The sequence below is a fragment of the Cyphomyrmex costatus genome, unplaced genomic scaffold (assembly GCF_001594065.2).
Source record: "Cyphomyrmex costatus isolate MS0001 unplaced genomic scaffold, Ccosl1.0 scaffold733, whole genome shotgun sequence".
In the NCBI taxonomy this organism is placed as follows: Eukaryota; Metazoa; Arthropoda; class Insecta; order Hymenoptera; family Formicidae; genus Cyphomyrmex; species Cyphomyrmex costatus.
In genome coordinates, this window is record NW_017280304.1 from 71,190 (window position 1) to 99,189 (window position 28,000).

General features: G+C 32.9%; 1 protein-coding gene across 2 annotated transcripts; it reads left to right on the forward strand.

Moving 5' to 3' along the window:
* Positions 1–351: 351 nt before the first annotated feature.
* On the forward strand, positions 352–28,000 carry LOC108780763 (histone-lysine N-methyltransferase 2D). Of its 2 annotated transcripts, none has more exons than XM_018548573.1 (8): positions 352–1,126; positions 19,701–21,388; positions 21,902–22,344; positions 25,278–25,393; positions 25,643–25,780; positions 26,737–26,938; positions 27,071–27,295; positions 27,410–28,000. In XM_018548573.1, the coding sequence occupies exons 1-8, from the start codon at positions 1,004–1,006 to the stop codon at positions 27,496–27,498; spliced, it is 3,024 nt and encodes a 1,007-aa protein (XP_018404075.1). In that variant the 5' UTR covers positions 352–1,003; the 3' UTR covers positions 27,499–28,000. The 2 variants fall into 2 exon arrangements, with proteins under 2 accessions (XP_018404075.1, XP_018404076.1); XM_018548574.1 differs by having other exon boundaries at positions 25,643–25,774.

The following is a 28,000-nucleotide window of genomic DNA, read 5'->3' on the forward strand; positions in this document are numbered from 1 at the left end:
GTTAAAAGTAGAGCAAGTCGAATGAAAAATAGATTCTAAATAAATTATAGGAATAAATCAATTGCTTCACTGACAAAACAATGTTGGAAGTATCTCTAGAGAAGTTAAATAATCTTTTCATTCTTTTCTTTAAAAAAAAAATACAAATTGCAGGATAAGATTTGATGATAAACTATATAGACTATATAAACTTTTTAATTTTAATGATTTTTGGAGTCTTTTATTTTTAAATAGCCATTACAACAACAAACAAGCAAAACGTTTCATCCAAATTTAACTAACATAATATATAATTTTTGTATTTTAAAAGGCATTTAAATGAATTTTAATTAACAGCAACGTGGACATTGCCAAGACATAATACGGTCCTTCACCCTACCCCATTATAAGAAAATATGAAGAAAAGAAGTGGGTTCCTTCTTTGTTGACGTTCACCAGCCTACCTGGTGGCTGTCTCCCACTTGACGGACCGCGAGAACTCTTCCCGCATCGCAGAGAAGTAAAACTCTCGGACGTTTTCCGATCTCCAACAGTCCCGAACTTGTCCCCGTCAACGCGCGAACTCGTTAGGTCCCGCAACTGGTAACTAGCGTATCGGCTCAGCCACTTCCTGATCTCGTTTCTTTCTAGACACAGAGAGAAAGAAAGAAAGGAAGACGCCACTCTGAATTCAATGCCTGATACCTCCTGGACACGAGAAACGCTTGTCCGCGTGATCAAGCGAGAACACCGATAAGATCAAGAAAGCAAAGAACAAACGTCAAAAACAATAGGGATACCTTGCGTCTGATCACACGAGAGAAATTTTTTAAGGGGAAGGCAGAATTCATCTTTATTTATAAGGATTGTCGACTAAGAAAGGCTGCCAAGAGAGCAACTGTAAATTAGGCAAGAGAGGATTTTCTGATGTACCGGTGGTGAAATTTGATAGAAGGATACAACAGGTGCTTCATCGTAGTGTGGACGTCGATTTAAAGCCGGGAACAGAGTTTATCCTTCCGTGATGAGGCAGAGATACTTCTTGTGCTTTTTGTGGACCGCATTGATACTGCGGGGAGACATCCTTGTGGCAGCTGAGGCCGATCCAGCAATTTTAAATGGTGCTGACTTGCCCCATCTTCAACAGGTGAGTAAGGAAGCAATAATTCATTTTGTGTATATATTTTACTATCATATAAAAACATTAAATTATGAAAATACATTTAATATTATTCAAATACGAAAATGATTCGATCAAAGTTCTAGAATTTCATGATTCCTTCGCGTTTTCTAATTTTATTTTATTTAAATTTGTAGAAATATCGAGCGACAATTTTCAACAAATTACTTTCATTTTCCTTAATTAACTTTATCGCGCAACTTTCTCTCACATCAAAAAACTTTCTTCGATCGTCCGGCAAAATATTTGCGTAATGGAAGTATAACGATGCGAAATTCGTCGCAAGTGTCATGGATTAATGTTTGGCTAAAAGCGGTGTTATAAATGTGATTTCTCACGCGTTTAATCTTAATTCAGTTTCGTTCCATCGGTATAATAATGTGCCATTCATTCATATTGATTTAAAAATAAATAAATAAAAATAATAAAATGTTTACACGGAAAAGACGGTTTTGCTAAAATGTCTAAAATAGCTAAATACAAGTCTAAAAATAATTTTATTGGACTATCAAAATAATAATGTAGGACGCTCAAACCGATTATTATACTAGAACGTCGAAATTTTTTGCCCCTTATGATCGAGATTTCTATAATTATTTGGATATTCCAATTATTTTTAGATCTGTACACATCTAGCTAAAGTTTTAAATACTTCAGCAAACTCGTTCTTTCTGTGTACGGAAAAAATAAAATGTTTACGAAATTCTTTGCATTTCAGTTAGTCACAAAGCAATTGAGAATAACATTCTCAAATGGAAGTTATTCTTAGCATCTCATTAATTCGCGTGTCTCGGCTCAAAAATCGCTCGGTGATAAGATCAGTTTCCTTACTCATTTTGAAAGCAGCAATCCATGGTGATAAAATCCTATAAGCGCGAATAAAAATTTAAATGCACCTGCAATTATCGCTGAAACAGTACTTACATCCAAATGAATTGTATAAACCACAGAACGCTCTGTGGCGAAAGTAATTGCTTCATTATTCTTTATCGCCATGAAAATTTTATTCGTGAAAAAGTCATAAAGCTGCACTCTTGTAAAAAGTTGGTTTTACTCCTGTTGTCCAAAAGGATTGTGCGCGATAATCTCTGAACTATTATAAATAATAAAAGATAAATAACATTAAAAATATAATAAAAAGATAATATAAAATATAAAGATAAACAGATATTACATTTTTAATAATAATGCAGATTATTCTTTAGAAATATGATTATAAGCGATCAGTTACCTGATTATTAATCAGGTATATACCTAACATTTGTTATTCGTTTCATATCCGTTTACTCAATTAGAAAAAATATTGAATTAATTTAAACAATAAAACAGATAAATGTAACATTAATAGCACAATAAAAAATAATATAAAGTTATAAAGATGAATGTGGTTATTAAGTTTTTAGTAATAATATAAATTATTCTCTAAAAATATGATTTAAGCGATCACTTACGTTAATCAAGAACATACTTAACTTCGTTATTAACATATCCGTTTACTTGATCAGAAAAGATTGAATACTCAATCAAACCGCGAATTTAACAGTAATGGAAAAGTTATTTTACTCAAATTGAAGCTTCGTGTTCAGATGATTTCAGAGATTCACCATCAATCTTACTCTCGTTTCCGCAATGAATCCTTTGACGTTTGATTGGATTTATTTCGAAATTTCTCTAGGACTCGATTTAATGTACCGCTTCGGGCACGTAGATTACTCGCGAGCGCAGACGAGTATGCAGATTTAATGAAATTGCTGAGCCTGACGTAATCAGGCCGTTGCTAGTGCGCCCATTGCATCGTGAATCCTCTGGCTATCTATTTCAACGATCGCAATAAAATTTCACTAGCGAGACAGTAACTGTGCGTAATAAAGAAAAAAAAAAGACTCGCGCTTTGCGTTAATTACGCTCTCCATTCGTCTTCTCTCATAAAGACAAATATGGAATCTATATTATATTCGCATCTCACGCTCGCGTCTGTTCATCAAATACTCTTCACGACGTATCTAATTGAAATAGAAGGCGCAGGAAACGAGCATTGCCTAGAAAGCGATATAATTTATGTGTTTAATTAATCCATTTTACACAGCATTGGTTTATAGATCTGATAATTCAACTATGTAACAAATTAATTTATTCAAGCATTTACAAACGTATGGAAATAAAACCTTTGCTTTAATTTTTATCATAACATATGATAAAATAATACATATATGCTCTTAAGTTAAAGCAAAATTAGCGCAAAATATTAATTATTTTCTCTTTCTTTGAAGTTAATATATATTAAATGTTCCAATCTTTTTAATAGAAAAGTAATTTAAATGAATATATTTAATGAATTTTTGTACACTATATTTAACAAAACCACGCAGAAAGAGAGAGAGAGAGAGATCTGCACTTTCAGAAAAATACAAAGTATTTGTCTAAAATTAAATTGGCATTATATGTAATATTAATAAATATACCTTAATTACGGAAAATATATAAAAAATAATAATTCTCATAAAATACAGACAAAGTATGCAAATTATAATAATGACATGATAATATTAACTATGGCATATGAAAAATAAATTAATTATATACAAATTAATTAACACATAATAAATATGCAATTAATTAACGCTTGATAAATATTATAGCTATTTTGTAAAATTGACAATTCAGTGACTGATGATTGTGAAATATATTGTCATCAAATTTTCTGTATATCATCGTAATATTTTATATTTAACCTACTTCTGTTTAGTGCATGCTTTCACAGAAAGAGAAAGATACCTGTTCGTGTTGTCAATTTGAATATTCTTTCTCTTAGATCGGACCGTTCAGTACGTTACGAAAAGAACTCTGAAGCGCAAGATCGTAAAACAACAGAGGCTGCACGAAAGTAGAACCGCATGAGTGCTCACCCACTAACAGAGTGACTCTTGACCCCCCCCCCCTCTCATTTTCTATGCCATCTTTCTCTTTCTCATATCTTCTTTTACGCTTCCGCTCTACGTATTTTACATCTGGACCATATTATCCATTCCGTATATCCTTCTCAGCATATTCTAATTGCTAGGTTTCTCTCTGAAATCGATTCCCCGCATGAATCAAGAATGTATACAAAATTTATGAAGTCTCTCATGCTAATGAAAAATTCATAACTTAAAAACGAACACCATAATATTGAAGAATAAATCTTGAAGTGCCAATTTTCTCTCTCTCTCTCTCTCTTAGACAATAATTGTCGCCTATTAAATTTATGATAAACGTGTAAAAGTGTTGGTCTTTCTTAAAAAAAAAAAAAGATCTTAGCATTTAAATATTTTCAGTTTCTCTATAAATAAAAGATTATTTATTCTTTTTCTTTGAAAAAAAATCTTTTGATAGCCAACACGTGTGATAGCTTTATTAATGAAAATAAATAATATTTTGTAAATAATCTCTCTTTATATTATATAATGCGGGTAATCTAAATGGAGAAAGGTTACTTTTGAAAAGTAATTGTCACTAATTGTATATCGAGAGTGGATGCGTATGGATCCAAACCGTGTGGAACGTATCCGATCGCGAGACCTTTCACTTAGACTACTGAGAAAACATTCAAGTTTCCATGTACAGTATGAAAAGTATCTCGTGCGCGTGTAAAAGGAAATACGAGGACATCCAATTGAAGTAGCTTCCGGTTCGAGCGTCTCCTCTTCCGGAAGCTTTTTGAACGATGTACGCTGGGTACAATGCATAAACACGTTGCGTATAGACAGGAACTTTCTAATATACGAATAACGAGGGAATATTCATCTTTATCAGAGAAGATATAACTGATTAGATATAACTGATTAGATATTTACATTTGATATTCAGAATAGCGCGGTGCGTTTTGTATAAGTAGCATAATGATAACTCTCGCGTAACATTTTGCATCAACTCGTTTTTGCTATCATTATTGAAATTTAAATATTAAAATAACCTATTATTATATAAATAACATATGATAAAATAATTTATTTTATTACATATTATTTGTATATATTTAATATATATAAAATAATCTTTCTATAAAATAATAAAGTATCTAAAACTCTATTGCAACAACGTTACTTCAACTTGCGAGATTTAAAAGTCTCTCTATCACTCCATTTCTCTTGGCTTTAAAGAAAGAAAATGAGAGTTTTAAGCCTTATCAAGTAACGTTAGTGCAATCAGATGTAGGTCGAATAAGGGCTAGTATTGAATAAAACCTACTTTTAAATTTATTATTAGAAACGCACTTTGCGTCTATAGAATACATGTTTAAAAAATATGTCATAGGAAGAGTAGATAAAAAGGGAATTAAAAATAACTTCAATAATACGTTTGTTTAATGCAACCAAAACTTGTGTATATGATTTATTTTTAAAATAATTTGTTCACCAAGTATTATATATGTTATTTTATAATTATCATATAATATTATTCAATTTCCTAGCTAAGAAAAAATTACAAATAAATCGATTTTTTAAGATAAGTATATCTTTTTAGAAATCATAAATTCTTTTACTAAATAAGGATCATTTATGTGATTATTGTTACAATATTTATATAGGACTTACGTCAAAGGATAACAAGTTTCAACACTGTTAACTTTGAAGAAGCTAAAATTGCATTCAAATTGCTAGAAATTATCAATGATTAAAAGATTGTTATAGACAAAATTAGATAATTGTGATGTTTAAGAGTAGAATAAGTTCTAAGTAATTTTCTTTTAATTACTAATCATTTTTTAAATTGATCTGGAAAGATAACATTTGCTTTTATTGTTATTATTTATATAATTTATTTTTTACTTGGTCCTTATTTATGTGCATGTGTAATAAGACCTAATGTTAAAAAACGGTTGAAGTTCAAAACAATTTTGTATTTATAGATATTCTGTATATAGAATATATACTCTATTTTCGTGAGTGAGTGAAGTACAGATTTTATTCTTCATAAATTTTAGTATTTTTATAAATAAAACTTTTAAAAAACGATATAAACTAGGTGAGCCTCATTCGTCTCAGATATCTTATAATTAAAAAGAAGAACATATATCTATAAGATCTAGAGATATTTCTAAAATCAATAAGAGAGAGTATCTGCAGATATATTATAAAGTGATGAGTACAAAGATAATCTTTTTTATGCAATCACATAAAATATGTCGCCCTTTAGACGTATACTCCGTGACCAGTTAACGATAATCAATAAAGAGCGTTAACGTTCGACGCGGCTTTTCCGCAATTTACATAAGAGGCGTACGGTTTTCACCGTTCCACTTCGATTTACTCATAATCTTTCGCATGAACGTGAAGCAATTCACGCAACATCACACCGGGCCCGTTCCATGAGATAAATATTGAGCAAAATTAAGGGGCACAATTTTACGCGCGCGTAATTACAGACACAAATGCGAGCATATGTATCGTCGTGTTATAATGATTTTCTGGCACGCGTTAGAAATCGTCTTTAGATCGTAGTCGTTGAGTCGTGTGACCTGGTACGCTTGCTAAAGCGATTTTCCTTCGTCGTTGAAACTGTGCTGGCTGCTGCGCAATGCTCTTCTTATATTTCTTTCCCCTGATAAGGAATAATTTATTTAGAGCGTATCTAGATTAAATTCAGAGAATAAAAAATTTTCCTTATTAATACAATACGTATTGTGTGAAAGACGCGCTTTTCTTAAAATATTCCATGCTGAGATATCGTATAAAGTACATACTTAAGTATTATTTCAAAACATATACAACTCTGGGAAATTGTGTACAATGAGTGAAAAAACTCGTACGGGAGAGAGATATCTTTTAAAAAAATCTTATTTTTAGAAAGTAAACGTTAATTAGTAATTTATTAACAAAGAATAAAATTATTTTTTTAAAATTATTTTACTTAAAAGATAATTAAAATATATTATCTCAATAACAAGCAAAAATTTTATGAAAAAACAGTTCTGCTAAAGCATCTAAAAATTTAGATAGATATGAATCCGAAAATAATTTTATACGTATATCGCGTTGTTTGAAATATTAAATCTAACTATTTATTCAGTCAAGAATATATCTTCTCTGATAAAGATGAACATTTCCTCGTTATTCTCATATTAGAAAGTTCCTGTCTATATACGCGACGTGTTTATGCATTGTATCAAGCGTGCATCGTTCAAGAAAATAATTTTGTCGAGTCATTAAAACAATTATGTAAAACTCTCAAAATAGAATGCTATATAATGTCAAAACTTCTTACAACATTGTTCATCATGTTTGAAATTTTTACTTCATTTAGTTAAATTTTTAGATGTTTTTCATAAAAAAAAAAATCGTAAGTATTTATTTTTTTCTAATAGGCCATCAAAACTTATTTTCTGGATAACCCTCGTAAAATATTCTTCATTCTTCTTTCTTAAATACCTAACTTTATTATTAATAATTCACTTTCATGTCACGGAACATTAACTCGTCTTCGGATAGATCGATAGATGGAGAAACATCGGATCTTTGCACTATGAATCTTACCAAGCGATACGAGGTGAGATCGAGGTAAATATACAGGACAATGGGTGAAGGTGAAGGATGCTACGTGCTCTCTTACTTTCTCCAGAAATGTACCTACGCGTGAATAACGGGAGCGGATACGTGACAACATAGGTAAAATTTCGTTATTTTGTAGGAAAAGGCTAACGGAACAGGTGTAATTAATTTCTTGGGCGAGGAAATTACGCAATCTAGTATTAATCAGGAATCTCGTGAATGTTCTGCGTACAGCGGAACGAACTGTGAAGCGTGTATCGGAAGGAAATTAGTATCAGCGACTATCTCGTTGTGAAAGCGTATTATTCATTCTAATGAAATTAATTATACACGACACATGAACGCGCGCATCGTGGAATAATCATCGATTATATCAACTAAATCGTATTGCACTATTGTTGTTCAATTAGGCTATTGTGATCGCGCGATGAGATCTCGATAACATAAATGCGGAAGAAAGGCTGGCTTTAAGTTCTCCGTAGGTGTACATTGTATATATGTAAGAAATATCTAAGCATCGAATATTATGAAAGCAATTAACGACACGATTAAATTGATGTAACATAACAATGACGAGATCGTAAAGTACAAAAAGTTGCGTCAAGATATTTATAGATGATAAAAGAAATTGCCCATAAAAGCACTTAATTAAATCTGATTATAAAAATATCATGAAGATATTAATAAAAATAATAATTTAAATACAAGGACTCTTAATATAAAATTGTCAGTTGTGTAATATAAAGGACTAATAAGAATCAAATAATTTGTCAAAGCTTTAAATAAAGAGATGAGCTACATTCTAATTATAAATTTTACTTTAATATGTCGACAAATTGACATTACATTATATAATGCACGCATTACATCTTTCGGTTGTATGATTCAGCCCTCTTCGGATGCTCAAATAATCTTACAAAAAATCTATCTTATATTATAAAACGCACTATCGATATAAAATGATTGTGATGGACATTTTAGACCAAATAAAATCGTCTTATGCCTGTTTCAACCAATGCAGATTAACTTTAATCTCGGTTCAACTTACTGTTAATCTTTTTCTAATTTTTAGAATTAGAAAAAGACGAAGAGCAAATTGAACCGAGATTAAAGTTAATCTGCATTGATGGAAATGGGCATTAGTTGAACAAACGATTGAACGACCGATTAAAACTGTGTTTTACCATGTTCTGATAGGAGAGAAGAAAAAAAAGAATGAGACTATGAAGCATTCCATAAAACACGTCTAGCTGTTAAAAAACTCACCAAATATTGTCCATAACAACACAACACAAATAGATTATCAATATTAATAAGCTCTTTTATAAACGAAGAATCGATTTCTGTGGGAAATCTTGCACCTGTTTAACGTAATAAATATCATAAGCTTTTTAAATATTAAAAAAATCTAAGTGCTTCTTTTCAATGTGAAATTTATTATATTAAATATTTTATTATAAATTTCAATTTCACAAAGTTTAAAGCTTTTATTTCGAAAAGATTAAAAAATTAAGAATTAAAAGAAATCCTAGTTTGCATTATTGGTAATAAAATATTTACTAACAAGATAAATATTTGTGCTCATACAGTTTTATAATACAGTTTTAGACGATAACGGAAGCCTGTCAACAGTCTTTTAATCAACTAGTTCATCAGTGGATGATTTCTACGAGAATGTTTTTTCATACAGTTCTTGCTTGTCTACTTTGCCTAATGTTATCTCGGTAAAAGTGAAGCTATAACAGCTAGAGTAGGAAAGAAGTCTAATTAAAGATTGCAGATTGCTCTGAGAAGAAAGTTTCCAAGTTGAGAAGATTTACATACGCATTCAAGCGATTTTTTCCATTCATAAAACGCGATAATTTCGCAAATTTTGAAAACATTATCTCGTTATAATGAAATAATTAGGCCTCGGTGTACCTCGTAATCGATGTAATTGCACAGTCGTACTGCTCCCAACTCGATTAAGTGGTGCAATCGAGTAATCGAGTATAATTGCAGATAATTAACTGCAAACACACCGATACGTGTTTCTAATCTCCACGAATCGTTCACCTCACTAAAACCAATTTTCGCGCAATATAATCTTTGCGAATAGTAATCGTAACGGTACGGACAAATTATCCTGAGTCAATTGGCCAACGAGCGATCTATTTTATTTTGCGCAAATGCTATTTAACGAAATATCCCGCTGCGAGAGCAGTCCACTGTGATTTCGACACGTAGCACCGGACGGATCTTACACGCGAGCCCATCTCCACGATCTTACGCAAACGTCCAGATTACTCCTTCAGAACTAAATTGCCGCAACGAAACAACCATTTACAGTAATGTGTGGACGGTATATACTCTCGGAGATATTTATTATATTTTACAATCGGAATTATCGAGCGTTTCCTTTGTAAAAGCAGCCTGAACGCTCGCCTACGTCGACACCGAGAAATCCGTCTCGCATGTTATAATTAATTTTATCGCAACAGTTCATCACGGAGTTTACGAGAAAGACGCTGCTGCAAAGAATGTTCTCCTATCGTGTAGACTATCATTTTTGTGCAATTAATTTCTTGCCTTTTCTCCGGTGAGCCTCGAGGAATCTCGCTCGTGTCAATCTCTCGAGGGAGAACTATCAGAGTTATTACCGCATCGTTTCACTTTCCGGACTCCGGCACGACGAAGTTGCTCGATCATTAATGTTGTAATTGATCAAACGTTAATAACAGGAATAGACGATCAAATACTGCTTAAGATAAATTACGAGCGATCGAAGAGAGCGTGACGGGTAACACGCCGAGTAACAGAACACGATATCTGTATCGGAAAGTGTTCATCGATCAATTTTACAATAAGACGCGATAAATGGATGTTCAATTAACAGCATAATCAACAGCAATTTAATTAAAAATAATCTTGTTTATTTATTGGCTGCACATTTAACAAAAAAAGTACTTTTATAAGATTATTTATATGATCGTATGGAAAAAATAGTTTTATTAGATATAAATCTGAAAATAATTTTGTTGAACTATCAAAATAATTATGTAGAACACTTTAAGCTGATTAGTAGAATATTAATTGCAACATTGTTTTTATTACGCTTGAATTTTACACATAATTATTTTGATGTCCAACCAAATTATTTTTAGATCTGTGTTATATGTTTATATAATATTTCATTAAATTATAACATTATTTTATCATTGTATGTTAACATTATTTTCTGTTATTGGCTAATGTTGTTAATACAACATAATTTTCTTCGATGTAAGAAAGTTTCAGCTGTAATATTGCATCTTTTTTTCCGACATCTCTTTCAGCAGTTTTGAAATAATACGTGCCCTTTTTTTATTACGTTTTTAATCGCACTTTCTCTTGTCTTCCTATTACCTGAGTTAAAAATTGACGAAGATGATTACGAGAATATTCAATCGGAAGTTTTTTCTGTTTCATGGTAAAGTTACAATTTTTGTTCCAAAAATGACTATGATTCTTCATTCATCGATGAGCTTTCTCGAAATTTAAATAAGATGCGGAATTGGAATGTTTCGGACTTCCTGTAAATGGAGACACGAGGCGATACTTCTCGTCCCGATTGTCTCATTAATCAATTTCTCCTCGATGAACACGAAGCGAAGGTTAAACTTCTTTCTGTCTTGTTTTTTCTCTCCTCTTATCCACTTTTACTGCACAACTCGTATGTCGCTACGAAAATAACTTCCGCAAAGAAAAAAACCTGTTCTGATGATAGTTCTAGTGTTGATATACATATGTATACATATTTAATGACGTGACAGAATCTATTTATTATACACATCAAATTTATTCTTGCATTCCAATTTTACGCCATTTTTACGCGATATTTCTTTACTTAAAAAGTGAAATTCTATAAATTATCTGAACTAGATATATTTAATTAAATTAAAGATTTTTTATAATTCATAAAATTCATTAAAATGATGTACTTCTAATGATATAACTCACAATGTAACTTCAGCGTTACTTCAGTAAGCTTACCGTACAGAATTTATTAATTACATAGGAAATGTATCGCAGGTGCATTCAATCATACTTAATGATCCAGCGGTAATAAAAGAGTCACAGGAAGTCTGTTACAAGTTTCGAAAGCGTGGCTCCTCGCGTGCAAAATTTTCCAGACGAAACATTTCTGGTTTCAATCGAACAATTTCCACCATGCGATTCTTCTTTTCTTCTCGTTCGTGCGCGATACCACCTTGGGAATCGCTTCCGATTTGTTCTCCCCCGCATAAAAATTGCACCATGTTGGCATCTGGTAATAACGGTGAAACGGAAAGTGTGAATTCCGAATGACCTCGGGGTGAAATTTCTCTTGTCGATCCTCCTCGCTAAGAGGACACGCCGCTTGTTGTTACGAGAGAAATTTTCATCTACCGATTAAACTGAAGGATCGCGAAGAAATTTCTTAACGTTTGTAAAATAATCGGAATTTTATTGCGTCTGTTTTAACTTAAGAAGTCTTCTTTGAGTGTGTTAACAGTCGAAGTTTTTGTTTTTAACATATTTCATGTGTCCTAAATAATTTATCTAAATTTTTATGTTAATTTAACACAAAATGAATATGTTAGGAAGTAACATAAATATATATTATGAAAAAATTTTTACAAAAATGTAATTGACACAATTTATCAGCAAATTACAGTAGCATAATTCTTCAGTAAAAAGTTAATATCTATAATATATTAAATTAACATATTTTATTCATTTATCTTATTATTAGAATTTACATTTTAAAATACATAAAATTTATGTTACTTGTCAACTTACTTTTGAATTGTGTTTATAAAAACGTTGAATATCGATTTAATACAAAATATTCAAATAACACAATTAATACATTATATTAAATTAACACTCGAATATGTTAAACAGTCAACATAAATATTTTAACAAGAGCCGGTTTTAACCCAAACAAAAAGTATTTTTTATTTGTGCATGCTAAATAAAGCGAGTTGTTATTGTTTCCTTCATAAATTAGTTGCAAGAAAAACATTTTGAATACGTTCCATTAAAGTTACACAAGGATATTGGCGTCCACCAATTCACGCTTACAACATTTAAGAATTATTTTATCTTTACTTCTCGTTGTTGTTGATTAAATGTTAAATAAAAAAAAGTAATGCCCATAAGTATTGCGAGCGTTGTGAATTAGACCACGACCATTGAATGTCATGCTGTGAAAATATTTTAAAATTTTGAGAAAAAACACGAGTGAAGATTTCAAGTATAAATATATTTTATCTGATTAAACTTTAATTATATCTTTTTATTGTTGCCACGATTGTTAGTTCTTCAAACACAGTCTGACAATGCAATTCAATACACCATTGCTGGGTATTCACAAAGGACGTGTGAAACACATCTAAATGAAAGTAGGAATGTTACTGCGGAATTGGATTTGTTTCATGCGGAAAGCTAACACTTATAGCTCCAAGGCAGCGCCTTCCGGAGCAGGATATGAAAGCACTATTGATTCTTAACTGGATAAGGTGATGCAGTTTATTGGCTAAAAGTCATTCTTAAAGTTTATCTTGGGGTATTATAAAGTAAATAAGGTTCTATTGGCGCGTAACGTTGCCTTACTTTAGTCAGAAAGTACATTAATTTCCGGCAACTATTCTCACTCAATTAATGCAAGTCAGCGATATAAAAGGAAACTTTGTCGATAATATATATTACAACCATTATAATTAGTTTCATAAATGCTAAATATAATTTCAGTTATATAATGTGTAATATTTTTGTTGGTCGAAGATATTACGAAAATTTGTCTGTTATTAACGTGATCGCCGAAAGGATCCTCTTTATGAGGAAACATTCTTTCGGTTCAAAAAGTGAAGGAACACTTGTTGCACAAGTCTAGTATGCGGCACTGCACGTCAGTTAGTGAATGCACACGTTTGATCGTGCATGCCAACAAATTATGCAATCATGAGTATAAAATAAGAGTAGTGCGGTAAGATCTAATATTATCTATACTTACAACGTCTTGATTTTCGCTAAATTTGTTCACGCGCGCGCTTGAACAACTTTACAGAAAAAACTGGACGAAATAATAATACTTGTAAGGAACTTATATCTTGTTCTCTAAAGAAAGTATATATTTTAAGCAAGTTTATATGTTAAATCGAAAATAATGATGTAGGAAATACAAGTATAATGATAATGTTTCAAACAACATTTTCATGTGTAGCAATCGGCTTAAGAATTTTACATAAATATTTTGATAGTTCAACAAAATCATTTTCACAGATTTGTATCTATAACTAAATTTTTAGATATTGCAACAAAACCTTCCTGTGTATTATTGAAAATAAAATAAAAATCAAGATTAAAAATCTTACATATAGTAATATAAAAACAGTCATAAATTTCTTTAAAAAAATTAAAAGGTATAATTTGCTGAACTAATTTAATTTGAACCTATCTTGCTTTTTTAATTGCCAAATTTTTTATTATTTTATTTACAATTTTTAGTCGAATCGTTATGATCGATCTTCGTACTTTAACGAATGAGAACGGAATATAAATTTGCATCGAGAGATACGCTAGATACGGCATATAAGTTAGAAATGCACGTATGATCTCACGCCGTGTCTGGCTATACATAATCAGTATCTACTCGCGCAATTAAGCGGCGCACGATCGTCGTAAAAGCCAAGCGCGGTCCAGTGGCCGCGAGTTTCCCACAAGCGGAAGAGAAAAAAAAAGGGAGAACGTTTAACCCAAGTGTGCGGTTTCTTAGCTCCTTCTGGGCATTATAAACGTCCTCGATCCATTCCTTGATCTTTGGACCGTTAGGAGAAACGATAATCGCCTCAGCATATAGCAAGTAAGAGGATTCTGTGGCGTTATATATGTTTTTAATGACTTATTCTACTCTTCCCCCGCTGTGGTAAATTTCTTCTGCGAATTACATATAGAAAAGTGAACAGGTTTAATGGCAAGGCTTGGAATTATTTTATATTTTATATTAAGAGTTTCTTTTTGTTTCATTGCGACGAAAGAGAAATTTTAGTAATTACAAGTGAACACAGCTGTAGCAAATTTTTATTTAATTAAGTAATTACAATTGTTTTATCTAATTGAATAATAACTACTTTAACATAAATTTCATTAAACATTGACAATCGAGAAGCTGGAAAAGCTCTTTCAGAAAAATTTAGCTGCTAAATTTTGGAAATTTTGTATTTATAATATTCCAAGATTTACACTGATATACATTAATCGTCCTTTCTGTTTACCGGATGATTCTTGACAGCCAGGTAATAGTGACCGGCTACGAATTGCGGTCGACTTACGATACGAAAGTGAGAGGATTGTCTTTCACGAACCGCACTGGTCAGAGCTCAGTCTAATCGGACGCGGAAATTGTTATAATTCCAGCGATGATATTTTTCGATAAGCGATACGTGATAACGATTATTTCATGCCTATCAAAACTTGTACTAACGGTTCTGTAACATTTATTTATCCACGCGTAGGTAGAGCATATTGAAAGGCATTTATTCACGTGTCTGACTGTTCGCTCCACTTCACATTTTTTATATATTTGTTAATAGTCCGTGTGTGTAACAGAGTATGATTAACTGTGGGCTGCGAGGCATTACGGCGATTGCATTCGTCCCCTTCGTGAAAGACTCTTAGCAACGACCTGTTTTCGAGATGCTCGAGCATCTTTGAAATGTAGGAGTTTAGCATGTAGGAGTTTGAAGAAATTAACGTTGCTTCATATTTGGAGACAAAAAAAATTGTGTCCTTTAATTATCCTTAAAATTTTTATTTTTATGTAACAGACATTAAATGTATACTGTATTTATTTTTAATCAAGTTTGTCCCCGCAAAAAATATTTTTTTACGAATATCTTGAATTCTTTTTATCTTTAACATTTACACCTTTTTTTGTATCAAGGCTTCACTTAATGAATTGCCAACTTGACACGATTTCCAGTTTAATCCGAGCCGAATTTCCACAAAATCTAAACACGCGTGATGAATCGTCGAACAGGACAGCTCCGTCATTCCTGTTACAGTGCTTCAAAGTTTCTCTGAACTCCGTCGCTTTCTAGGCCTCAATTATCCTCTGACAGAAGCAGACCATTTCTCGAGGCAATCGCGCAAATTACCAGATAACTCATTTTCGCGGCTATGACGGGCTCTAATTTTCCAGAAAAGACTTTAAAAAATTCTTTGTACCGCAGTTTGGAACGTGCGCATTTCCCGCGAAACATGTTTGCAATTCTCGTCCGTTAAAGTATGAAGATTGATTAAAAAATTATAAATAAAATTGAAAATTTGTAAATTAAAAAGCGAAATGAATTCATATAAAATTAATTAAAATCTTTTAGGAATTAAATTTTATTATAAATCTGCAATATATTTATATAAATTTTTATCAAATTTCAAACATTTGTAACGTCTGTTGCTGCCTAGCAAACTATATATAACTATTTTTATATATGTTACGATTTCACAATCTAACATTATTTTTTATCATTTACGACTCTTTCATGACATTTAAACATCCGGTTAGATCTTATTAACGCTTGCTCCGAGATATTGCCGCACTTCAAGCTGCAACGTTGTTGCGGAAAGTGTAATTATGCGTTAGGAATCTGTGTAACTTATCGATGCGCAACTTAATCCGATCGCTTAGCAAACGACGATCAACACTCGAAGGTTGCTACTTTTTAAGTGGTCGCTTACAAAACACATATAGGATTTATTATTTCCATTCGCACGTGCTAAAGATAGAAAGTTTGAAACAGACGCGTTATCGTTACATCGCAGCTCGTGATACTTAACAAAGTGTCACAGTGTCTGCTGTGAGAGAGAAATATGCAATTCCTAATTGCTCTTAATCGATCAGTTTGTGATCATCAGCTAAAAACTTGAGATAGGTGGTTAGGTATGTGAGAAAGACGTAAAACTCATGAAATACAGTTGCGAATAATTTTAGACTGTTCCTTGCGTGCGTCTATGAGAAATTATTTCGTTACGCCGCATGACATTAAACAAGTAAAACTGTGATATTGAAAATCCAGTATCAATCACCTTGCACTTGCTAATCCAATTAAAACTATTTAGCATACCAGACATGATTTATTAAAAACCATATCAATAGAAAAATTTTGATACAAATATGAAAAGTAAAGTGATATTCTGATGTTAATTTTTTTGTGGGTATTATGCATTCGCTAATTTATTAATTATACAGATTTTGGATCAACTTCTTATTGCCACTTCTGATAATAGAAAAAGTTTTAAAGAAAAAAATGACATAGAAAAATTAGGTAGATTATTTATTTAATAAGAATGATGATAATACAAATTCGTTATTTAATATTGACATGAAGAATTACGACGTAATAACAGTGAACGTTTATTAGACAGATTCCTTAACGTTAATGTCAATGTCAATGAAATCGAATACGTATAATTGACCTGGAACACGAAGCGGAACATTGTTGACACACATTGAAATTCCCGGCGAACGAGTCATTTGCATCATTTTATTTTTCACTATTTAAACTACTATTTTAACCGACTATCTCGTCTACAAGTAATAATAAAAATTTCTAAGAAACATTGTATTTTGTTTTCAACATTGGACGACAGTTTCACCGTAAAATACAGGAAGTATAACGTTCAAATACTGTCTCGTAAAGTTATAGAAAAAAAATTTCAACGGTTTCCCCACTGAATAATAATATTGTGAAACGTCTTGTAAAAATGCGACAGCTGTGAACCGCGTGTGAGAAGACGCGTAATCATGCAAAACGCGGATATTAGCCGCAGGGCTGTGTTGTTATATAAAGAACCAGTACACACGTCGATCTCCACTCGAACATGATATGTAAGTCGTTATGTGTGCGAAATGGAAACTGCAGTAGGTCGTACTTTCTACGAGAGGACGCGAGAAGACTTGTCTCACAGCGGGCTCGACGACGGCAGAAGGCACCCAGGAGAAAGGAAGATCGAACAATGCCCCTCTTAATTACGGCCACGTTAATTATTCACGTCTTTCTCGCGCACAATAAAAGCAACAATGAATTTGAGAGCGCATCGTACGCAGTATTAATATCGCAATAATAAAAGCGATGATAATGGAATCAATAAGCAGGAATAGCGATATACAGTATATAATTGCAGAAAAGCAAAATCTTTTTAGTTTGTTACAGCGCAAACTATAATCGTAAAAAATTATCAATTTAAAACTCTTTGGAAACGTTATTGATTGTTGTCAATAAATTTGAAACACCCTGCATATTAAACATACATTTTTTAATATATAATATATAATAATATAATATAATATAAAATAAAATATATTATGTTAAAGCGCTAATTCGAACTTTTTTTTATTATAATACGAATTCTCTTTTGCTCTACGAATCATTAATTGTTATTTAATTTGAGGATTAAGTTAAACTACATTTTTTATAATGACATCGTCGATTTTGTGGAATCATATATAAATGGCACTATAATAGATCTAGGCTCTTCTCATAAAGAATAATATTGGCCTCAAACCGAACTTTTGTCGTATCTCATATAAATTATATGTATAATTATATCAATATATAATTATAATATAATTAATCACAAAATATAATCATTTTATATAAAGAATTTTTTAATTATATTTTAATGCATTCTCTACTATGCTCAACATAAAAAGTGAAATAAAAACTAAAGGAATACTATTTAAAAGATCACTTATCTAAAAAATAAAAAATAATATATATTGTGTACTGATGTGTTAATTTAAATTAAATATTCGTAAAGGTAAATAAACGACAAGTTTATAGTTTATTCTAGTTTAGATTTATTCCCACAATTCAACTTTTATTGAATTGCGGGAATAAATCTTCTCATCGATTTTCCACTTGGTTTCCAAATAGAAATATAAATCTATGATAATTTATAAATCTTGTGACATACACCGAATTGCCGCCAATTGCATAAATTCGATTTGCTTTCGCTTTTATCATCTTTTATCTTGCCGTCATACAGCACGTTAACCATCAGAGATTCTTAATAGAGTGGAAATGCAAAACGTAATTCGCAAAGTAATTAACTAGGGTAATTTATGAAAACTGTCGAATGAACAACGATTTCATACACTCATACCCTTCGTATAAGTCATACTTTCTCTATACATACGAAAGATTTATTGCATTTACTGTCACATTTTTACTTCCATGTCTGTGATAGTACTATATAGTATATTTTTAAGTTTACTAAAGGTTACTATTTATAAAGTTGATATATGTCATATCTTAGAACATCTCGTATAAACTTCTTGCTACAACATTAAAAAATAATTAGAAGAAAACGTTGATTGTCATAAGTCATAGTTGACTTTAAAAACGTGTTGTCATTAATTCTTTTTGAAATTGATAATAAATGTCACTAAAAATGTCATAGAAGTATTATATAATCTTATATTAACATGTTCATGCGTCTACAAATGTTTGCAAAAATTATTGTATATATAAGATATTGCACAACGGAAATAAAGAGCAATAACCCGCAGCGTTTTAACGTCCAAAAAAAAACTTTACAAAAATCAATTATTCTAAGAAAAAAATATGAATAAAAAAAAAGTAGAGATGCGCTTTTGAGGCTTTCACAGGTATTTTCTTCAATTATTATGCGAGAAGGTTTGCGGGTTATCGCCGTGTCTCTTCATTTTTAATGCCAACGTTTCGTGAACTGTACCGTTCACTTCATCAGGGCGAGGGCAACCCTCAGCGCAACCCTCGCCCTGATGAAGTGAACGGTACGGTTCACGAAACGTTGACATTAAAAATGAAGAAAGACACGGCGATAACCCGCAATTTTCTCGCATAAAAAGTAGAGATAATTATTAACTTTAAATAGATCATTTATATCTTATAACATAAAACGTTTTTATGTTTTCTTTCTTTTTGAAAAGAACGGGTAATATAATATATTCGCTAAATATCTGGTTGAAGGGCCACATCGTGAACGATCCGCGACCTCGTCTCTCGGCTTCCCAACAAGCCCAGATACTGAGCGATGTGCAGCAACACCAGCAACGATATCGGCAACGTCCCACTCAGGACTTCAAGAATCCGCGAGTAAATTTTCCCACATTCGAACAAGCACAGTCCAGTACGCCATTCTCCTCCCTGGCCAAATATAAAGTTGATCGAGCGAAGCAACAATTGCAACAGTTGCAGCAGCAGCAGCAACAAGTGCAGCAGCTTCTGCAACAACAACAACAAAAGGTCGCCCAACAGCTCGGTACTTCAAACTTCGTGAACGGTGGTGAAGGCGGCATACAATCGCCGCAATTTCAACGGCAGCAATATCTGCAACAACAACAGTACAACAACCACTACAATCAGAATGGTTTCCAGAATCTTCGACAAGACTTGTCGCAACCGCTGTTCAGCAATCAGCACACAATACAGTTACAGGAGTATCTCGAGAAGCAACGTGAGTTGGAGTTACTCCAGAAACAGCGGCAGCAATTGCTGTACGAGCAACAGGAATTGCGTAGGCAGCAGGAATTGCTACGGCTTCAGCAACTTCAGAGGCTCACCTCCACTACACCATCTCCACCGACCACGATATCAACTCCGATCGCTGTCAGCACCACTTCCGTGCCGTTGCTGCTGTCCTCACCGACTGCGCGACGTATTACGCCGTCGGAAGCGGAACTTTTTCTTAAAGCAATTGCTAACCATCAAAAGAAATACACAACGACAGCAGCGAGCACAATTGCAACGGCTACTACAACCACTACTACACCTCCACCAGCCAGACGTTTAATTACTAATACTCATCGAGAGACGGATATACCAGAAAACCTGCTCAGCCTGGTCCAAGATCAAGAGAGTCAACTGTTGCAGCAAGGCAAATCGAAGCCACAAATTAAAGTAATCTATCAGACCGAAAAACCTAGTACAGCTAGACAGAATTCTGGCGGTAGAAGCAGGAGTTCTCAACTATCCGAGCGGGAACTGTTGCTGAAGCAACTCAAACTCGCTCTAGCTCAGTCCGGCGATGATGACGTTGTCAGGAATGTCACTACTAGGGATCTGATATTGCCAAATGGCAAAAAAATTCAGGTCATTCACGCGCCAAACGGCTTATCTTCCATTTCACCTAGTGGAAGTCCCACCATTTTAACATCGGCTGTGCCGTCCTCGACGACTATCAAGCCACCAAAAGCACTCTTCGAGGAGTTGACGAAGGGTGGCGTGCTGCCACCGGGTGCCGATTTTGAGGTCATCCGACAGAAAAGCGATGGCAAGCTCGAGGAAGTCGGTAAAACACCGATCATTCAAAATCTACCAGCGAAGAAGGTCACGTTCGTCCTGCTGGAGGAGCAGCCAGACGGTAGTTACAAAGTGCAAGGTGTCAAGGGTAATGCCAACGACAAGGAGAGCGGTAGTGACGTCGAATCCATCGTTGAAAAGATCAAGAAGGGCGAACTAAAGCTGCCACCCAGCTCTCTTGGACCGACCACGCAATCTTCCACGCTAGAACACCTCGAATCCAACCTCGATCCGAATCTAATAGTGTCCACTGGTACATCCAGGACACCAGTATCATCTGTTCACTCCGTTAGCACGACGGCGGCGACCTTCAGACCCACCACCGTCAGATCTACCTCGACCAGATACAGCGAAAGGTGTGATTATTGCTATGATTCGCATTCATATAATTTATATCCAACTAAATGATTTTTTATATTATCAAACTAATTATTGGAGTGATTTCATTTTTGCGCACTATACCTTGATTACTAAAATATAATTAATTTAGTTTTGGTTTTTTGCCATTAATTAGCTCGAATTTATTTCTTCCATTTTCCATCTATTTATATTTAACTCTAAAACACATTCCGAAAAATTCAGAAAACACACCATGGATCTGTAAAACCCATTTTGTAACTTTGGTAGGTTGTAACTTCAGGGTTCAAATTAATATTTTTAGACTCTTTTTTTGAAGCTTTGAAAAATATTGAAGTTGTAAAATATAAAAAAAGTTTTATACTGTTTTGAGTTATAAAATAAAACTTTTTTTTTCTTTTCTTTTTATATATACAAAGCAAACGCAATTGAGTCTGAGAAACTCACATGTGTGGGTTCTAGAATTAACAAAATAAAAAGAGTAAATATAAATCACAAAATAAAATTTTCAGCAAGTCGTCAACGACGGAATACATTCCTTACGTCACAGTATCGCCGAATTCGGTGTCCACGACTGACAAATACGTGACCTCGGCGTCCAGCGTCACGGGACACGTGTACAACGCTTTGAATCCTAGCCCGACGAAGACGACCCTGTCAGATCACATTCCGAGGGTGACTACCAAGTACTCGTCGTCTACCAGAAGCCAGTTCATTCCAACGATGGCACCGGTGAACGAAATTGTAACGACGACGGCAACGACTCCGACATCTTATCACACATCAAATTCTTACGCCTATTTCTCCAAACATTCGTCCCCAGAGACCTCGGCGGAAGCCGTTAAGTCTCAAACTTTACAGGAAAATCTAGCTACATTATTGAAAAGAGAGGGCCTCTACGCTATGGCGAAGTATCTGAGACAGTCGGGATTGGACACCGTGTTGAATGAAACTGGTAAGTTGGATCGAAACTTAAACTAATTAAAATTAACTATTGTCCATTCGTCATTCGAAGAATAGCAGAGAGGCATAGACTTTAAACAGTTTTCTATATTTTATAATAAAAATAAAAATAAAAATTTTAGTAACTTTTAAACCTTTTCGTAATTTTTGCATTATTAAATATTAATAATAGAATAGAGTTTATATGTATAACTACTAATAAAAAATTATATATTGTTATCTATGCTCTTAATAGAAACTTAACGTGACTCACTTTTTAAATTTCATGATCATTTTACAAAGTAACAAATTGCAATTATTATATTACGTACGATCTCTCTGGTATTAATAATGACTTGGAAACTGATTCTTAAAATATAGTCCGTTGTAATGTTAATGTGATTTAAACAAAAATAAAAATAAATGATTGATATATAAAATAGAAATAGCGTTACAGTAAAATATAGAATTACGGTAATATAATTACGTTTATTTATTAATTTTGAAAAAAATTATGAATTAGTAAAATTTAATGACATGCTTTGCAGTAGACGAACTTTGAAGAGTATTATGCGCGTGAAAATGTTAAATATTACAATAAACGAATTACGAATTTCCTGCGCAACACACAACGCAAAACCGCCGCAGTCTTATCCAACAATATCGCAAGGCGGGACAACTTGCGTCAATGTTCTTGAGGTCCAAACGGTTGTACAAATGATCCTGTTAGCGGCGAGGTAGACCCGTGCCTCTTTGCACAATCCACCACCATTTGTACCTCGCGTTTCGCTTTAGTCGTGCAATGTTTGTCAGAAAAATTTTCTCACGACTGCTTGTCCATTTCGACACAAGACGCCTCTCCGTCTTTTACGGAGAACAAAGGCAAGTACGCGTACCTCATTACACGGGCTCTCACAGAAGAGGACACGCGAGATTTCATTAGTCGTTATAATTATGGGCGTATACGATTTGGTTTTATCCCATTATTTTTTTTAGCCCTTTACCTATACTTTCTTTCATTGAAAAATCGAGAAACTGAGCTTGCTTTATGAGCTGAACGTAAAAATATTTTACTACTTAAAAAACCGTGATTGCACAATTTTCTTTTCTTCTTTTAAGTAACAGTTATCTTTAATAAAAAACATTTTCTTGGTAATAATTTTTTTAAAAATATATTTATTACATATTTTTAAAAGAAAAAACTCATTATGTATTTAAAATAAGAATTTATTTTTTCTGTAAAGAATATTATAAAATTTTATTGTTCTATAAGTAATGACTACATAGATATATATAACAAACAAAATCAAATTAGTTTTAATTTAATACTCTTGATTGAAATACTAAACTTACACTAGGATAGAATTTATTTTAAACAAATTTGATACTTGTGATAGAGATTTGCGGATATAAAGTTTTAAAATACTCGAAACAAGTAAATAATGTATAAATATAGTAGATATGTATTTTTATGCATATAAAGTGCATTAGACAGTTACGGTAATGTTACGTGAAAATTGCATAATAGCTGTTTTCTTAGATAGTGTATTTTTTATTTAATTTCTGAAGAATTCAGTTCAAGTTGAACTGGATTCTTTTTGTAGCGGATTGATATAGTGTGTCGATCCTTTCACGCATACCTTCAGTTACAATTAATTTTCGTTGGATAATCGATAAACGCGGTATCTTGATTCGATCCGTCATTGATTTCAAGACGAGAGACAAATCTCGTGAAGAAAATATTGATAATTTTACTTGACGTACTCGTACTGACAATTTTATTTGACCGCGTTCGCACGTCAGCTCGTTAGAAAGAAAATAAACCGCTGCGTATTTTCTCGCGTGCGATATTTCCTATAACGGCGATCCCTGTCCCAGTAACAATTCCATTTTCTGTTGATCGCGGACTCAATTATCAATCGATACATTGTGCAACTTCGTCACGACGTTCTCCAACGATATATGTTTTTCCGTTGACGAAGATTATAGATGAACTCATGCGTGTGTGCTATGTCTGGCTACGCCCGTAATGGAAGAGAATGTCTGGCGAATATGAAGCGTAATTATGGATACTGATCGCAAAAACTATGAAACATATACATATATACAGCAACGATTGTTATCTCTTGACGTTCAATTAACGTGTCATATGAGAATAATACGAATTAATGACTTTGCTTAGTAGAAAAAACAGCTATGCAATTATTGTAAAATTCTTATTAAATACACAGAAAAAATTTTTACTGAAATATTGAAAAATGTAGCCAGATCAGAAAATAATTTTGTTGAATCATTGAAATAATTATATACGAAACACAAGTATAATGAACAATGCTTCCCAAAAAAAATGTTGATATTCTAAGCTTGAGCTCATATATACTGTGGCTTGAGCGTCCTACATATAATTATTTTAATAGTTTAACAAAATTATTTTCAGATCAGTATGTAGTTCAAAATTTTAGATATTTTAATAAATCGTTCTTTTTTACACAATAGCTTCATAATTGAGGTGTAAAAATGTCTGAAAAAATATGATTATACTTAGTCTTGTTTCTCACTGAATCTAAATTATAAACTATTCACATTAAAAAGAATCTTGTAACATTTGCAAAGCTGCTTTTTCTGCTGAATGCAGCCAATGCAACGAGGCACATAAAAGGCTTCTTTCTAAGCTCTTATAATAATTGAACTTTAGATCAAGTCTATTAAAATTTAAAATAAAATGCAGTTATAAACATGAAATGTAACTATTACCTATTTGCTTTTTTAAATTTAATATGCCAAAAATCTCTTGTTTTCGATTATTAATTATTTAGAATTATGTCTCGAATTTTCATTTAAAGAAATCAATTCCATATTGGAACAAAGATTTCGATAACAATTATGATATTCGATAGCTCTGAGTGAGTTATTTCTCTATATTGTTTTGTGACATTAAATTGTCAGGTCCATATACCATATTCATTCCTACGGACAAAGCCTTCAGGACGTTACTGGTGCAGCTGGGAGGACCAGAGAAAGCTGAGCAGAAGTTCCACGACAATCCGAGACTTCTAAGTGGGGTACGCATTGGTGCTAAAAGCGTCATTAATAATTTATCTGCCTAACGATACGTTTCACTAATACCAGTTACCTAACCGTAATTAAATTGATTTACTGCTCTTCTCTATAGAGAGATATGAAGACTCAATTAAACTATAATCTTGAAATTAGCTAAGCTTGGAAAAATAAAACGACAAGTGTTCTCCAGTAAAGAACGTTGATGTCAGTGAAATAAGAGATATATACTAATGAAAATCCTTTTGCAACAGCTCCTTCTTCATCACGTTATACCGGGGGCCTTCAGAATAGATTCTCTGCAGGACGAGATGACCGGCGTCAGTCTCGCAGGAACGCAATTGCGAGTGAACGAGTATGCGATGCAGGATCACGAATGGAACGATGTAAAAGTAATTTTATATTTTAGACTCTCTTTCAATTTCGATAAAAAAAAAACTTCGTCCATTTTTATCTCACGTTTCTTTATTTTAACACATATAATAATTTTAAATAACAAATAATTTCCTTATAAATCAAATAGAAACTTTGAGAGAAAAGGGCACTAGGAGTCAGCCGCAGATAACTTTACGCAAATGCTAGTATATAACAAACAAAACTTCTTTATTCTAAAAATGTGCTTACATGTTTCGGTTTATTTTTAAGCCTTCTTCAGAGACAAAGTAACAACATAAATAAAACGAGATCAAGAGATGTTTAATCAGCATTTGCGTAAAGTTATCTCTGCGCCTGACTCTTAGTGCCCTTTTCTCTCAAAGTTTCTATCTTTATTTTAATTTAAAAAAATTAAAATTTTTTTTTCTTAAGTCGTATTTAATCTTTTCTTTTGTTTGATAGAACATCGTTCGCTCGGAAAGTGTAAATTATTAATAGCTCGTGAGTCAGTATGATATTATTTTCATAATGTAATCAGTGTATATGGTTCATGTGCATTCGCGCGTGATCCAGTTTATTGACCTTCGTGAATATATTAGAAATCTTCCATTCACTCGATGGACATGCTTCAAGCGACGATTCCGTCATCCGCACAAAAATTTTAAATAACATATGTTTCTAAAAGATATATCTTAGATGTCTTTAAAACTTTATTATCTTAACATTAAAGAAAACTAACGTTTTTTACTCATTAAAAAAACCAAATAAATAAATTAGGTATTTGTAGTGTAAAAAAATATTATTTAGATGTTTCTTTTTATAGATCTTTAAAATTGTAAATTTTTTTTACTATTTCTAAACGTCATAGTGTTTTCTAGAAACATACTTAATACATGTATACCAGATACGGTTCCGATGATTCTATGTCACGCGAGCGTTTCTCTTCATTTAATTTCGGATTGTTTACAAATAGGTAACGACGATAAACGGGGCGCGTGTCGCGCCCAATAAACGAGATATTGAGATACCCCAAGGTATTGCCCACGCCGTTGACAGGGTCATGTTCCCGCTGCCGGTCGGCGATTTGGTGCAAACTCTGCAAGCCGATCGCGAGAGGAGGTTCACTACGTTCCTCAGAATGCTACACGTGTCGGGTTTGGAAGACACGCTCACAGGTAAATTAAAAATCAAAACGAAAATTAATTTAAAAGAACTCAATTTGTGTGTGCGCCTTTTCTTGATATGCAAATTCGATGAATTATCCCGAATCCTTTTTTAGTATTTTAACGAAAGCCATGCTTTTCTAGGGCCGAAGACGTTTACTATCTTTGCACCGACCGATTCTGCTTTCACCGATACGTCCACAAAGAACGGCGTCCCAATTTGGACCGAGGAGGATGGGCCGGAAGCAGCGAAGACGATAATTTCACGACACGTCATTCCCACGACTCTTTATACGGCTGGAATGAGATATTATATTCAAAAAGATACCCTTCGTCCACAGTCGCCAATTCATATTCACAAAAACGGTGGTAAGTAAATTAAACGATGAATAGTAAAGACCCGTATTTTAATAGTGTTATTGTAAAAAGATAAATCGAATAATAAATAATCTCTCAAATGATTAATGTACATTATTGTTTCAGGACGAGTACGAGTAAACGAAGCACATGTCGTAACGCATAATGTGCCAGCAACGAACGGTGTGTTACATGCTATTGACGGTGTACTATAAAACGGTAGTTCGTAATGAATGCAAATTGACGATTAAGATGCACAAGTTGCAATCATGCAGGTGATAATTGTTTGATAATTTATAACATTAAACGCAATCGTATTTATAATTTCTGAAACACTAAAGAACTCGATATATCAAGTGAATATAAATTACTTGCGTAAATGCGGCGAAATGTGTGGCTTAAATTGAATTGTATCAAAGTGATTATAAACTCTATAAACAGATCGTCGTACTGTGCGATTAGATTCAATCACCGACAAATTGAAATGAATATTATGCCATAGGTGTCGCGAAATCAGAGGAAAAAGTAACGAGACCATTTTAACGTATGTGTATACATATTAATTTATATAAGATAAGCAAAAAAAAACCAGAGATTCGTATACTCGTGCCATGAGACTCATGAGCAAGAGTACGGGATATTAATCACTGTTGTATAGAATGGTAATGCAATATCATGTTTAGTTCTTATATAGTTCATATCTTTTTATAAATAAAT